The 13,668-nt window shown below is 32.3% G+C and overlaps 1 protein-coding gene across 1 annotated transcript in view; it reads right to left on the minus strand.

Annotated features, from left to right (window-relative positions):
- gyg1b (glycogenin 1b) overlaps positions 1 to 13,668 on the minus strand; it is a 32,971-nt gene that overhangs the window by 13,068 nt on the left and 6,235 nt on the right. The window contains exons 5-6 of the mRNA XM_073830318.1: positions 5,269 to 5,395; positions 1,521 to 1,731 (exon numbers count right to left, since the gene is read on the minus strand). Coding sequence (XP_073686419.1) covers positions 1,521 to 1,731; positions 5,269 to 5,395 — 338 coding nt within the window. The remainder of the gene's footprint in view (positions 1 to 1,520; positions 1,732 to 5,268; positions 5,396 to 13,668) is intronic.

Here is a 13,668-nt window from a genome sequence, read left to right on the forward strand (position 1 = left end):
ATACTAATAATTACTCATATAAATAAATAAAATACACTGGATGAATAAATACTAAAATAAATGAATGAATAAATAAATAATTAAACAAACAGACAAATGAATACACAAGTAATCATTTTCAGTAATCATGAATTTTTATCTATGTATTCTTTTGTCTGTTTGTTTATTATTTTTTCTCATTCGTTCATCAATTCATTCTTTCAATTGTCTGTTTGTTTGGTTTTATTATTTGTTTATTAGTAATTATTAGTATTGTTTTATTAGTATTAGTTTAAATTGTTATGCATTGTATTAATTGTCTGTTTGTTTAATTTTTTATTTATATTTATTATTGATGCATTCATTCACATTTATTTATTCGTAGCTTTTTGTTTATTTATTTGGTCATTTAGTCACTTATTTGTTCGTTGTTTTAATTGTCTTTGTTTCTTTATTATTTATTTAGTCATTCATTTGAGTAATCATTTTCAGTAATCATGAATTTTGATCTAAGTAAATAAATAACTATGAATGACTAAATAAATAATAAAGAAACAAAGACAATTAAAAGAACGAACAAATAAGTGACTAAATGACCAAATAAATAAACAAAAAGCTATGAATAAATAAATATGAATGAATGCATCAATAATATATATAAATAAATAATTAAACAAACAGACAATTAATACAATGCATAACAATTTAAACTAATACTAATAAAACAATAATTACTAATAAACAAATAATAAAACCAAACAAACAGACAATTGAAATAATGAATTGATTGATGAATTGAAAAAATAATAAACAAACAAGTATATATCAAAACAAATAACTATGAATGAATACATAAATAATAAATAAAAATTAAACAGACAAAACAATACATAACTAAAAATTAATAAATGATTGAATAATAATAATTACTAAAACAACTAACTTACAAAAAACTCTAAATATTATTAATATAAATAAGTAATAATAAATAATAATTTTAAATAATAAATTTACATTTATTTTATTTCATTTTTTTAAGAAGAAGAATGGAAATCTCCAAAAACCTATAAAATTGTGGCAGAATTGTGAGGGTTTTTTTAATCCAGTAAATCACAAATTGTCTACAAACTTAGACAGCTAAATACTAACAAAGATTTTAGATATACAAAGACAGTACGCTCTTATTACTTGAATAGGAATGAATGGGAGAAAGTGCAACAGGCAATATAGTGGAATAGTCCCGCCCTCTCAGTAAAAGAGCCAATCGCCAATCAGTAAAGTCATAGCATCGCTGCAGCTGTTATAAAAAACTTTCTTAAACTTAAATTTCTGAGAAATTTTATTGCCGATTTCAAATATTACATTTATTTGGAAGTTTAAGGACCAGTTTTAAACAATTTGATGTTTCCCCATTTGAAAAGGAGCTATACTTCAAAGATAGGAGGTGTTTCAAAGATACTACCATGAAAATGCAAGATGTTTCTTGTGTAAATAATGCAATGGACATGGTTATTTTCTTGTTGTGTACGTTTAGGCCTGACCTCACAGCCGGAGTTGAAGGGCAGGTCTCCATATTCTCTGATCAGCATGGGCAGCACCTCAGCACTGTACAGAGCCCACCACTGCAGCAGGAAGCTGGGCTGAGACGAGGCCTGCACATCCCCTCTCACTGTCCTCTGTGTGGGGTTATACGTGTAGCTCCACGGCTTCATCTGGCCCAGGAAGTGCACAACCTTTGCGTTTGCACCATATCTGTGGACAGAAACATTTTCAACATGTATTACTGAAAGATTAGGGTGGGCGATATGGCAAAAATATCATATCACAATTTTTACGATTCACGATTTTATCACAATTCTTTGTCATGTTGGTTTTACTATTTTGCAAGTTGTCTGAGCAGTACCGCCAAACTAATTTCCCTATTTTAAAACCAAAGCCTTACATGGTAACAAAATATAAAATAAAAAGAATGGCAGACGTTTAGGCCAAATTGAGCGAAAATATATATATATTTTTATTTTTTCATCTTTGTTAATAAAAAATAAGAACAAAGACTTCATGTTACAAATACACATAATATACTAATAAAACAACCTTTATTTTCAGGTACAGTAGGTGTATTTAGCAGTAGCATTCAAGAAATTGAATTAACAAATATAAAAATAAAATTGTAGTCAAATATTAATTATTAAAAAATATATATATTATATTATATTTTTTATTTTATTTTTGTTTGTTAAGAAAACTGTTAAGAATTTGTTTCCCATGGAAAAAGCAAATGTTTTCCTAAAAACAAACTGAGAATTAGCCCTTGGCACAATTTGCATTTAAAAAATAAAATAAAATAAAAAAATAAAATAAAATAAAATAAATAATATATTGTATTGTTTTTTAAAATAATTAATATTTGACAAAAAAAAAACAACAACAAAAAAAAAAAAACATTAAGTCAAGTGTGTCCAAACGTTTGACTGGTAGTGTACATAAATTATACACTGACTCTTATTAAAGCAACTGTATTAAAGTTCTTCAGTCAAGAGCAGTGAGTGATTTTTCTTTGTGTTTTATTAGCCTACCATCACCCAAAAATTACAATTCTGTCATCATTTACTCACTCTCGATTTTTTTTTAAACATAACACATGTTGAACATAAAAACTTATTTTGAAGAATGTGGGTAACCAAACAGTTACTTCCATGGTATTTTATTTATTTATTTTTTCATCAATGGGGGCCAGCTACTGTTATCCACATACTTCAAACATTATGCTTTTGTGTTTAGCACAAGAAAAATTTGTACTTTTTTTTGGTGAACTGTCTCTTTAATTACAATCTTCAGAATGCTCTCCAAAGGCAAAGCGCCGTAACTACACATTTGGTCAAAATTGAGTTAAGCAGTCCCTCCAGGATTTCACGATTTTTTTTTGTGATTTTTGCGATGAAAATTATAAATTTTGTGGTGGCAAGTCCTAGAAATTTGCGAAAAATTTTGCGATTAATTTAATTATTTAATTTATTTATTAATAATTAGGATATCACATTTACCATATTAGGTATTATGTTAGAGGCTCAATTATCATACATAACACAAATCAAACATAAAATTTGTTTATTCTGATACATTTGAACTTTTAAAATAACCTATGGGCAATATTCTTATGTGACCTTTGTAAACATTAACAGCAGGTGTAGAAATTTATACTGTACATAGCCTACTTCATTTCAGTCGCATCTCAGGTGCTTTTTACATTTTGGTAGCCCAAAAATTAATTGAACTAGCCAAAATAAAAAAGCTTTTTAATTTTTTTTTTTAAATATAGAAATTCAAACAGGAGTCTAAATGTCAATCAAATATGTTTTCAATACACAAATATAAACAAATATCAAGGAAGGAATTTTATTTCACTCTTTAGTGTATCTGCATAATTTTTTAATATAAATTTAAAGCAATGTATGATCCTTTTTAAGAGCTGCACAAGTAAAATGAACAGAATGAGTGGGGTTGGACAATGTAAGGTAGAATTTTAGGTCATAAAATTACATGATTTATAATTCAGATACAGATTCACACAAAAACAATATCTTATACAATGGCATTTCAGCCTTTATACCATTAAAAGGGATAAATCAAGTATATAATTTATCATATTTAAACCAAATTACTTGTTTAGATTTTTTAGAAGGCACATTAAAAACCCTATGTGTTTGCTGCATAAAAACAAACAGCTGAAAAATGTATTGGAAAAAATTCTAAAAAATTAAAATTAAAAATTCTGTCACAAGGGGGCGCTTTAGGAGCGCTGAAATATTATCGTTTCCCTAGTAACGGCTGTATACAAATCAGCTTTAACGCTGTTTTATCAGCATGAAATGAAAATGACAACGACACGTTTCTGAGGACAGTCGGTTCTTCTCAGATACATTCATTTAAAGACATCAGTGCTGCGTTTTGACTTTGAAATGTGCAGGGCTCATATTTATTCAATGACATCATTGCCTTTAGAAGTTTTATCCAGCCCTATCGTGATTCGTCTTTCCGTCCCTAACTGACTTTTAAAATTATAATTAAGACTTTTCTTATACTATTTAACAAATTCAAAACTTTTATGGCGTTCCATTTGCAACAACAGAAGCCCTCTACTGTACGATAGCGGGTCGGCAGGCCAGTGAAACATCTTGGTAGCTCGACTGAAAAACACAATAGCCCCCGGGACATCGATCTTGCGAGCCCTGCAGACAGACGGCTCACAGACATCACGTGAGCAGCGTCTTTATCAACATGATTATATATATATATATATCTTTTTATTATTGAAATATTTGAATAACCATTTTTTGCGGTTATTTTGCGGTTAAATGACAAATTATGCAGGATCGCAAAAAAATGCGACATTTTGTTGATTTTGCATTAAATTCAGCGATCGCAGAATCGCGAAAAACTGGAGGGACTGGTTAAGGCTTAAAATGGACTTTGTGACAACTGTTTTGTCTTCTGGCAAAGTCGCCTGGTTAATTTTTTTCCCTGGTTCAATTAATTTGTTCAGAGTAACAAGAGTGTCGACATGTTTGACTAGCTTGTGTGTAAAAACTTTAAAGGCATTTTTCTCAGTTTCAGTGTTGGCGTAGTTACTGCACTTTGCCTTTGGAGGGCAGTGTAGTACTGTCGCTTTAAGAGCTGCACGCATCTAATGTCCACAGGCGCGCGTCCAGGTTTTTTTTGTTTACTTTCACTTTAGACATAACCAACTGTGTTTATATGTAATCCTTGTGTGGTTTTGGCAGTATTACGGAATCAGACGCGAAAAGATAGCTTAGTCCAAATAATCAGGCGCTTTTTTTTTTTTTTATCTCACACCCCTACTGAATGATACTAGGCATCATACGAATGAATGCATTTCAATGCTGGGCTGAAAATAAAATATGTTTATTGCTTTGAGGTAAAGTAATACTTGAGGATCTGACTGGTTAAAATGGCCAACTGAAATCTGCTCTGACATTTTCTGTGAGGTAAAATCTACACAAAGGATTTAAATCTGAGGTGAGGACACCGTGTATGCGGTTACTGACAGCTGGAAGCATTATCAAATTAGCGCGAATGATTTTGTGATGCTCATACTCTCAGACCGTCTCACACTCTTCTTCCTCAGATCCTGTAACCTGATGTTACGGCATAAGCAGCCTTCATGTGACTGGTGTGTGTATCCTGTTACTGTCCCGTCTTCAGGCCAGCACATGCCAGCATCCGTGATATACTGAAGAGTTGCTGCTGGAGGCAAGGAGTTGCACTTACTGTTTGAACGCAGGAAGGTAAGTGTAGATGGCTATGCTGCTCATGTTATAGATGAAAGGAAGGTGTTTGTTGATGTCAGCTGTTGCCCAGTTGCTGAAGAAGCCATTCAGAACTCCTTGGTCCCCTCCTGTTGAATAAATGATTAATAAATAATGTCACTTAAAATAAAAAAAGCTTTCTTTTATTTATATAATTTAAATAACACCATTAAAAGTCCTTTATTTAAGCAATTAAAATTGAACTGAGTGATATCTGCACTACCTGCATCACCAAGTGTAACTGCAATAAATAAACAAGGAATGAATAATAGAACGAATGAATACATATAAATGAATAAATCATTAATAAAAAACTAAATAAATAAACATACATAAATAAAAATGAATAAAAAAAAAAAATGTAATTAGTACATTTTTAAAATAATAATAAATATTCATGAATAAATAAATAACTATGAACGAATAAATAAACAAAATGAATGAATGAATACTAATAAATACTAAAATAAATAAATAAACAAACAAGGAATTAATAAATCAATTAATTTTTAATTTAATAAATCATTAATAAAAAATAAATAATTTATAAACATGCATAGCTAAAAATGAATGAAAACAAAATATTATTCTAATAATTCATAATATAAAAAATAAATAGATAAATAAATATTCATTAATAAATAAATAACTATGAACGAATAAATAAACCATTAATAAAATAACTGAATGAATAAATACTAAAATAAATAATCACAAATGAATAAATACATAATAAATAAAAATAAATATTTAAATAAACAAAATAATACTTAACTAAAATGAATGAATATTATTAATTACAAAAAATAAATAATATGAATGAACAAATGAATGAATAAATAAAGACAAGAATACATAACTAAAAATGAATGAATAAACAAACAAACGAACGAATGAGTAAATAACAAATAAATACTAAAACAAACAATTAAATCAATAAATAAATTAATAAATAAATAATAATAAACAAATAATTAAACAGACAATTAAAATAATACATAACTAAAAATGAATGAATGAATGAATACTAATAATTACTAAAATAAATAAAAAAATAAATACATAATAATATAAATATGAAAAAATATTTATTAAAAATAAATAATTAAAAAAATAATTAAGCAAAGACAAATAAAAATACATAACTAAAATAAATTAAATGGATGACTATGATAAATACTTAAATAAACAAAATTAAAGAAATAAATAACTGAATAAATAAATAATAATCGAAAAATGAATTAATTAATAAATATTAATTATTATTCAAATAAATTAATAAACATAAATGAATAAATTCATAAAAAATATCTAAACATACAAACAGACTATTAAAAGAATACATAACTAAAAATGTATGAATAATAATTACTAAAAATAAATAATAATAACAACAACAAAACAAACAAACAAACAAACAAACAGAGAATGGAAAGAACAAACAAATGAAAGAGAACTAATCCATACTAATAATTACTAAACTAACTAACTAAATAAATGTATAAATAAATTACCAAACAAAGAAACTGTTAAAAGATTGAACAAATTAATGAGTGAATGAATAAATAAATTACTATGAATGACTAAATAAATAAGAATAAATAATTAAACAGAAAAATAAAAAAAATACATTTACAGTAATTCTAAAAATTACTGAATGAATGAATTAATAAATAAATACTAATTACGAAAATAAATAAATAAATTACTGTGAATTAGGCAAATAAATAAATAATTTTGAATTAATACAAAAATAAGAAATAAAAATAAATAATTAAACAGAAAAAAGAATACATGTTTAAAAATTAATGAATGAATCAATGAATGGATACTTATAATTACTAACTTAAATAAATAACTATGAATTAATAAATAAATAGACTATTTAAACAATACATAACTAAATGAATGAATAAATACTTATAAATAAATAATACAGAACAACTGAATGAACAAAATAAAATATAAAAATAAATAGATAAAAATGTAATTGATCTGTTGATAGCACCACAAAGGCACAGGCAGTGTTTACACTTTTTGGGGGAATTAAGTATAAAAGTTACTCTTTGAATTTTCATTTGAATGTTTTGGTTAAGTGTTGTGGTTGGTTTTCAGGGTGTTGCTATGAGGTTACTAAGATGTTCTTGTTACTTTCTAACGTGTCTATGCAGTTGCTAGAGTGATCTGGCTGGTCACTAGGCCTACTTGGCCATCTTCTATCAGGGAAATTCAAATATACGTACAGCAGTCATGCGGTTTTTGAGCAGTTACTAGTAGGAAGGAATGTGTCCAGGTGCTTACTAGCTGAAAAAAGACCCTACATACAGGTATCTAAAAAAGGTCATGCTCTGAAAGAGCAGCCTAGTTCCTGCATGCTTGCTCAAAGGTCACTGAAGACACGACACACACCACAGAGTCACATGACGCAGAGATATACATCTCACAGCATCTCACATGGACACTAAAATAGCTGCACTATTAAAACCAATGAAAGGCTGTTTAATCAGCCTACACTGAGATCATCTACGTGTCTGCTGTACAGTGATGTGGCGAATACACAATCCAAGAGTGTAGGAGTACAAAGGGAATATTAATAGCATACCTTCAGATATGCAGACAGCTGGTTAACAAAAAATTTAAATTTGGTTAGTATTTTCTCTTGAATACTATACTTTCTTTTATATTTTGACAAGCAGATTTTGCTATGTTCAGAACAAAAACAGGCCGCTCCCGTGATGGTTGATTGACATGAGTGTTTTACCCACACTGAGCTGAAACAGTCCGACTCCGATCGCCATTGTGTCGACTCAGGTGCAGACAAGAATGTCTCTAATTGAGCGATTGAGGTGTTCTGTTGTTGAATGTAATAATGAACACAGCAGTCATCATTTACTCCCGACATCTGAGCCGCTGAAGATGCAGAGGATTAACGTTACTTTCGTTTTTAAACAAAAAGCGCTGATCCCGATCTACATATGCGTCTATGTTCGTGTGAATCGCTCCTGATGCAGCTTCACCCACAGCAGAAGTGAGTATAAGGGTTTTTTATGCATCTTTGCAAACAACCTTTCTTAATAATGTGCTTGTTGGCAAGTTTCATCGCTAAACATTGCTAAAGTAAACATTACGGCTCATAATCCCACATCAGAGATGCATGCATTTAAAGGACCATGCAATAAAATTAGCTGATGTTTTGCAGAGCTGATTTTGACATGGTAAAAGGGTGTTTTTTTACACTATTGAGAATTTTTAACCAAAGTATATTACAGACTTTTCATTAAGACCCTAAAGAATCATATGAACTTGTGGGCATCCGATGACCCCTTTAAGTACATCTGTGTGAAATGGATGCAGGGTGGTAAAAACTGTAGGGTGGGACTTTGTTCTGTCCATCAGCTGTTGACTGGATGGAAGCAGATCTGAATGCAAGCCTGAGGTTGAATGTAGAAAAAAAGTGTCAGGATTTAAGTAGACTTGGTGACATAGAGTCCAGCATATTCTACGTCACCAAGTTACCATGATATTTTGATTAGAAATTGATTAAATTATATGCATGGATCAGTTTTTCATAATAAGATCAATAACACACATTTTAAAAATAGATTTTTAGATTTTCATTTCATGCCGACTTTAAAGGTTATTGTTATCTAACCTACGGGCTGCGCTTAGAGTCCGGTGCCATCCTCTGCACTAAAACACAAGATTATTTGCCCAAGGGCAGTCCAGGTGCATGCTATAAGGAAATGAATATAGTCAGCACAAACCATATACAGCATCCTCTCTGCTAGTCGAAGAATACATTGCAATTTACCTAATAATACTACAGGCCTATAGCAGATTAACTAACATGCTGGAGCATTCTCAATAATGCACTTGGAAATCATGCTGGTTTACCAGCTAAACCAATCCAGCGTTATTTAATTTGGGCGTGCCTTTAGGAGCCTAGAAACAGGGTTCAGAATCCTCCCCGGGGCTTTCCTTGTGCAAGTAGCTCTACAGACATTTCTGCGGTCCTGGAGTGTTCATTTTGAGAGGATGATCTGAACTGTGCAGGAATGTCCATAGTCTCTGGCAGGTTTACATTGGCAGAGGATGAGAACAAGTCCGCATGATAGCCTCAGGTCATCCGGACAGTAATAAAGGAAATAGAAAGATGATTGTTTGATTCACCGTTTCAGAGATTCAACCGCTCTGGAGGTACGAGAAACACACTGGTGTTTTGCCTTTGGATGCCAGTTGTTTGAATGCGTAACAAAACTGGAAGTGATTAGGCTGGTTTGTTAGTCTGATGCAAAACACTCATGTAACCACTTGTCACTGAGATCATTCCTAAACATACTCACTGTTTTTTTTTTTGTTTTTGTTTTTTACATCTAATTACTCACCTAGCAACCGTCTAAAAATTGCCTTATGACACTCCAGAACAACCTACAATGCCCTTACAAGTATCCAGAACCCCTTAGCAACCACCTAGCAACACAACAGAAAGAACTGAGCATTGTGCCCTTCACTTTAGGACATCCGCAACCACTTTACGATAATCCTGAACATCCTAGCAATCACCTATCAACTATCTAGAACACCACAGCAACCACCTTACAACCATCCAGAACATCCTAGCAATAGCCTATAAACATCCTAGCAACCACCTAACAATGCCATTGCCACCTAGGAACACCCTTGCAATGCCAACTCCAAACCAACAGCCCCGAGAACACCCTACATGTGGAAAAAATCCTCTTCCTTCTACCACATGCTCTGTTCTCTGCGGTGCCTCCTCCTGGCAACAATAATTGCAGCCATTTCAAACTCAAAATAGTTTAAGACATGCTTTTTTTGGCCATTAAATAATGGCACAGATGCCAGTAAACATCAGTAAAATGCATTGCATGATTTATTTTAATACTCCCATAAATTTTGTGCAAATGCAAATGCACTGCGCATCTTTAGTACAACCTTACAACAGTACAATTTTAATGTCAAATAGATGGTGCTAAAATACAGCCATTATTGTCACAGCTGGCAACAAAAGTGAACTTGTCCAAAGTGTCAATATATTGTGTTTGCACCATTGTTATCTGGCACTGCCTCAATCATCCTGGGTATGGAATTGACCAGAGCTGCACAGGTTGTTGCTGGGATCCTCTTCCACTCCTCACAGAGCTGCTGGACGTTAGACACATGGTGCTTCTTCACCTTCCACTTGAGGATGCCCCAGGTGGGGCTTAATAGGGTTCAGGTCTGGAGACATACTTGGCCACCCCATCAACTTCAGCTTCAGCTTCCTCAGCAAGGCAGTTGTCATCTTGGTGGTGTGTTTGGGGTTGTCATGTTGAAAAACTGCCGTACGGCCAAGTTTCTGGAGAGAAGGCATCATGTTCTGCTTCAGAATGTACAGTACATAATGAAATCCATGTTCCCTTAATGAACTGCAGCTACCACCATGATGCTACCACCACCATGCTTGACTGTAGGCAAGACACAATTTTCTTGGTACTCCTCACCAGGACATCGCCACACATGCTGGACACCATCTGAGCCAAACAAGTTTATCTTAGTCTCATCAGACCACAGGACGTAGGTCCAGTAATTAATGCTCTTGGACAGGTTGTCTTCAGCAAACTGTTTGCAGGCTTTCTTGTGAGCCAGCTTCAGATGAGCCTTCCTTCTGGGACGATGCCTATGCAAACCGACTTGTTGCAGTGTGCGGCGTATGGTCTGAGCACTGACAAGCTGACCTTCTACTTCTGCAACCTTTAAAGCAATGCTGGCAGCACTCATGCATCTGTTTTTTGAAGCCAGGTTCTGCACCTGACGCACAGAAAGAGTGCTCAACTTAATTGATCGACCCTTGCAAGGCTTTACTGAACCTCTAATAGCCTTGGCCATCTTTGTGGAGAGCAACAATTCTAATTCTCAAATCCTCAGAGAGTTCTTTGCCATAAGATGCAATGTTGAACATCCAATAGTTAGTATGATAGAATTGTACTTAAAGCACCTAATTTTAACTGCTCTAATACATTCACAACTTTGTATGGTCCTGTTAAGCAGACAAAAACATGATGAATAGGACATGTGGCTTTGCATGGTAAAACAACATACTGCTGTTATCATTTAGGGTGTACTAACTTTTGTTGCCAACTATTTTGACAATAATAGCTGTATGTTGAGTTATTTTCAGAGGACAGTAAATCTATTCTTCTATACAAGTTGCACATTGACTACTCTAAAATATATCCAAGTTTAATTTCTATAGTAATGTCCCTTAAGAAGATATACCAAAATGGTTGCTGAAATGTGAGGGGTGAACTCACTCTTGTGAGATACTGTATATGCTTCATTGAGCAGGGAATACCACAAGGCAACATGCAAGCAGAGTTCAAGCTTTCCCTGTTATGACCACAAACAAACTAGCTCTACTATAAATAAAGCAATCATTGCAAATTACCACATTATTAGAGCTCTGATGTGTCAGAGGATGTTCAGAGGACAGTCACTTCAAAACTACAGACGACAAAAACAGACCAAAAACTCAGGCGGACAAAACTGTGTAGCATTTATGCAGCCTGCAATTATGACAGTCCAAAAGAGCCACTGGATTCAGTGGAATAACAAAAGCATAATAAACAGGCTTTTGAAAAAGCGCCAGCCTCCATAATGTAAGCAGAGCCCACCCTCACAACGCAGCAATCTAATTGGTTCCTCGATCGACACGCTCAAACTCACAGCCAGACTCATAAGAATGGGTTCACTGTGTCGTCGAGCTGAAAGCAAGTCTAAAAAATGTACACCAGTACATCAGAGATCTGCAAGTCACTCACATAAGCTAACATGTGTAAACAATTACTCCTCCTGCATTTTATCAACTAACAAGTGAAACGCAAAGCATGGGGAAAAAGATACATGCACACTCTTTTTCTGTTAGCCATTTTAATTACTAAAAGCCATAAAAGTTGCATAACGAGCACATTGGCCAAGAGGTGGCTGTAGAAAAATGGCCCTTGGCTCCTAAAGAAAAGGAAAAACAGGGTTGCCTTGAAAGGGCTTTTGTTTGCTGAGGACGCCCGTGCCAAATTCCTCTTGCCGGGCTTATGAACCAGCTGTGTTGGGCAATACTCGAGAGGCACTGTTGGGCATTTTCACTTGAGGTAATTTTCTGATGCAAACAGGGAAGGACGACTTAATAGCGCTGACACTGTGTGTAATATGAGCACACGTCAAAGTGCTGGGCGTGTGGGGAAATGAAGAGATGTTTCAGCTGGAATGGAGAAGAGGAATGATAGGGGCTGATGAAGGAAGATGCATACAGTCAGAAACATTAGCTATCTAAAATAACTCGGATGGGTTATTTAGCCATAACTGGTCTTCATTCCAGATGAAGTACTTAAATAGGAGCTGAATTCACCAGAGAGATAAATACGGGAAGTTTTAAAAGCTGTGTAAACAAATGCCAGATTACTATCTAGACAAGATTCATGGATTAGAAGAGTGCTGTATATACAGTAGATAGTGATAGACAGTGGTAAAAAGATCAAAAAAATAAAAAGAGTACCATTTAAAGTGGTCTATATCAGGAGTTTAAAAAGTAATATATAAGCAATATATATAAATAATAAATAAACAAGTATTAAATAAGTAAATATATATATATGTAAAAAAAAAAAATTTATATATATTAGATATTAGATAGAATTTATAGATATATATATTATAAATACGTGACCCAGGACCACAAAACCAGTCAGAAGGGACTAAATTGAGATTAATACATCATCTGAAGGTTGAATAAATAAGCTTTCCATGGATTTGTTCGGATAGGACAATCTGAGGGTGCAAAAAAAACAAAATACAGAGAAAATGGCCTTTAATGTTGTCCAAATGAAGTTCTTAGCAATCCATATTACTAATCAAAAAGTATATTTTGATACGGTAGCTCATCTTTACGGTAGGAAATTTACAAAATATCTTCATGGAACATGATCTTTACTTAATATCCTACTGATTTTTGGCATAAAAGAAAAATGTTGACCCATACATATGTCTTTTTTTATTACTCATTTATCTATTTCTGATCTAGTTATTATTATTTATTTTCATTTATTTTAATAATTTATTTATTGTAATCTCATTTTATTGTTTATTTATCTATTTCTGATCTACCTTTTTATTATTTACATTTTATTTATTTTCATAATGCTGTATTTATTTAGTGAATCTATATTTGAGTTATCTGAATCTAATTGTTATTATACATTTATTTATCTATTTCTGATTTCGTATTTTAATTGATTTAGTTTAATTATTTATTTGTACTTTTTTTTACACTGTTTTTCTCAAAACCTTTCCACAAATGAAAAGATTT

This window comes from Garra rufa, chromosome 24 (assembly GCF_049309525.1).
Source record: "Garra rufa chromosome 24, GarRuf1.0, whole genome shotgun sequence".
Taxonomy (NCBI): domain Eukaryota; kingdom Metazoa; phylum Chordata; class Actinopteri; order Cypriniformes; family Cyprinidae; genus Garra; species Garra rufa.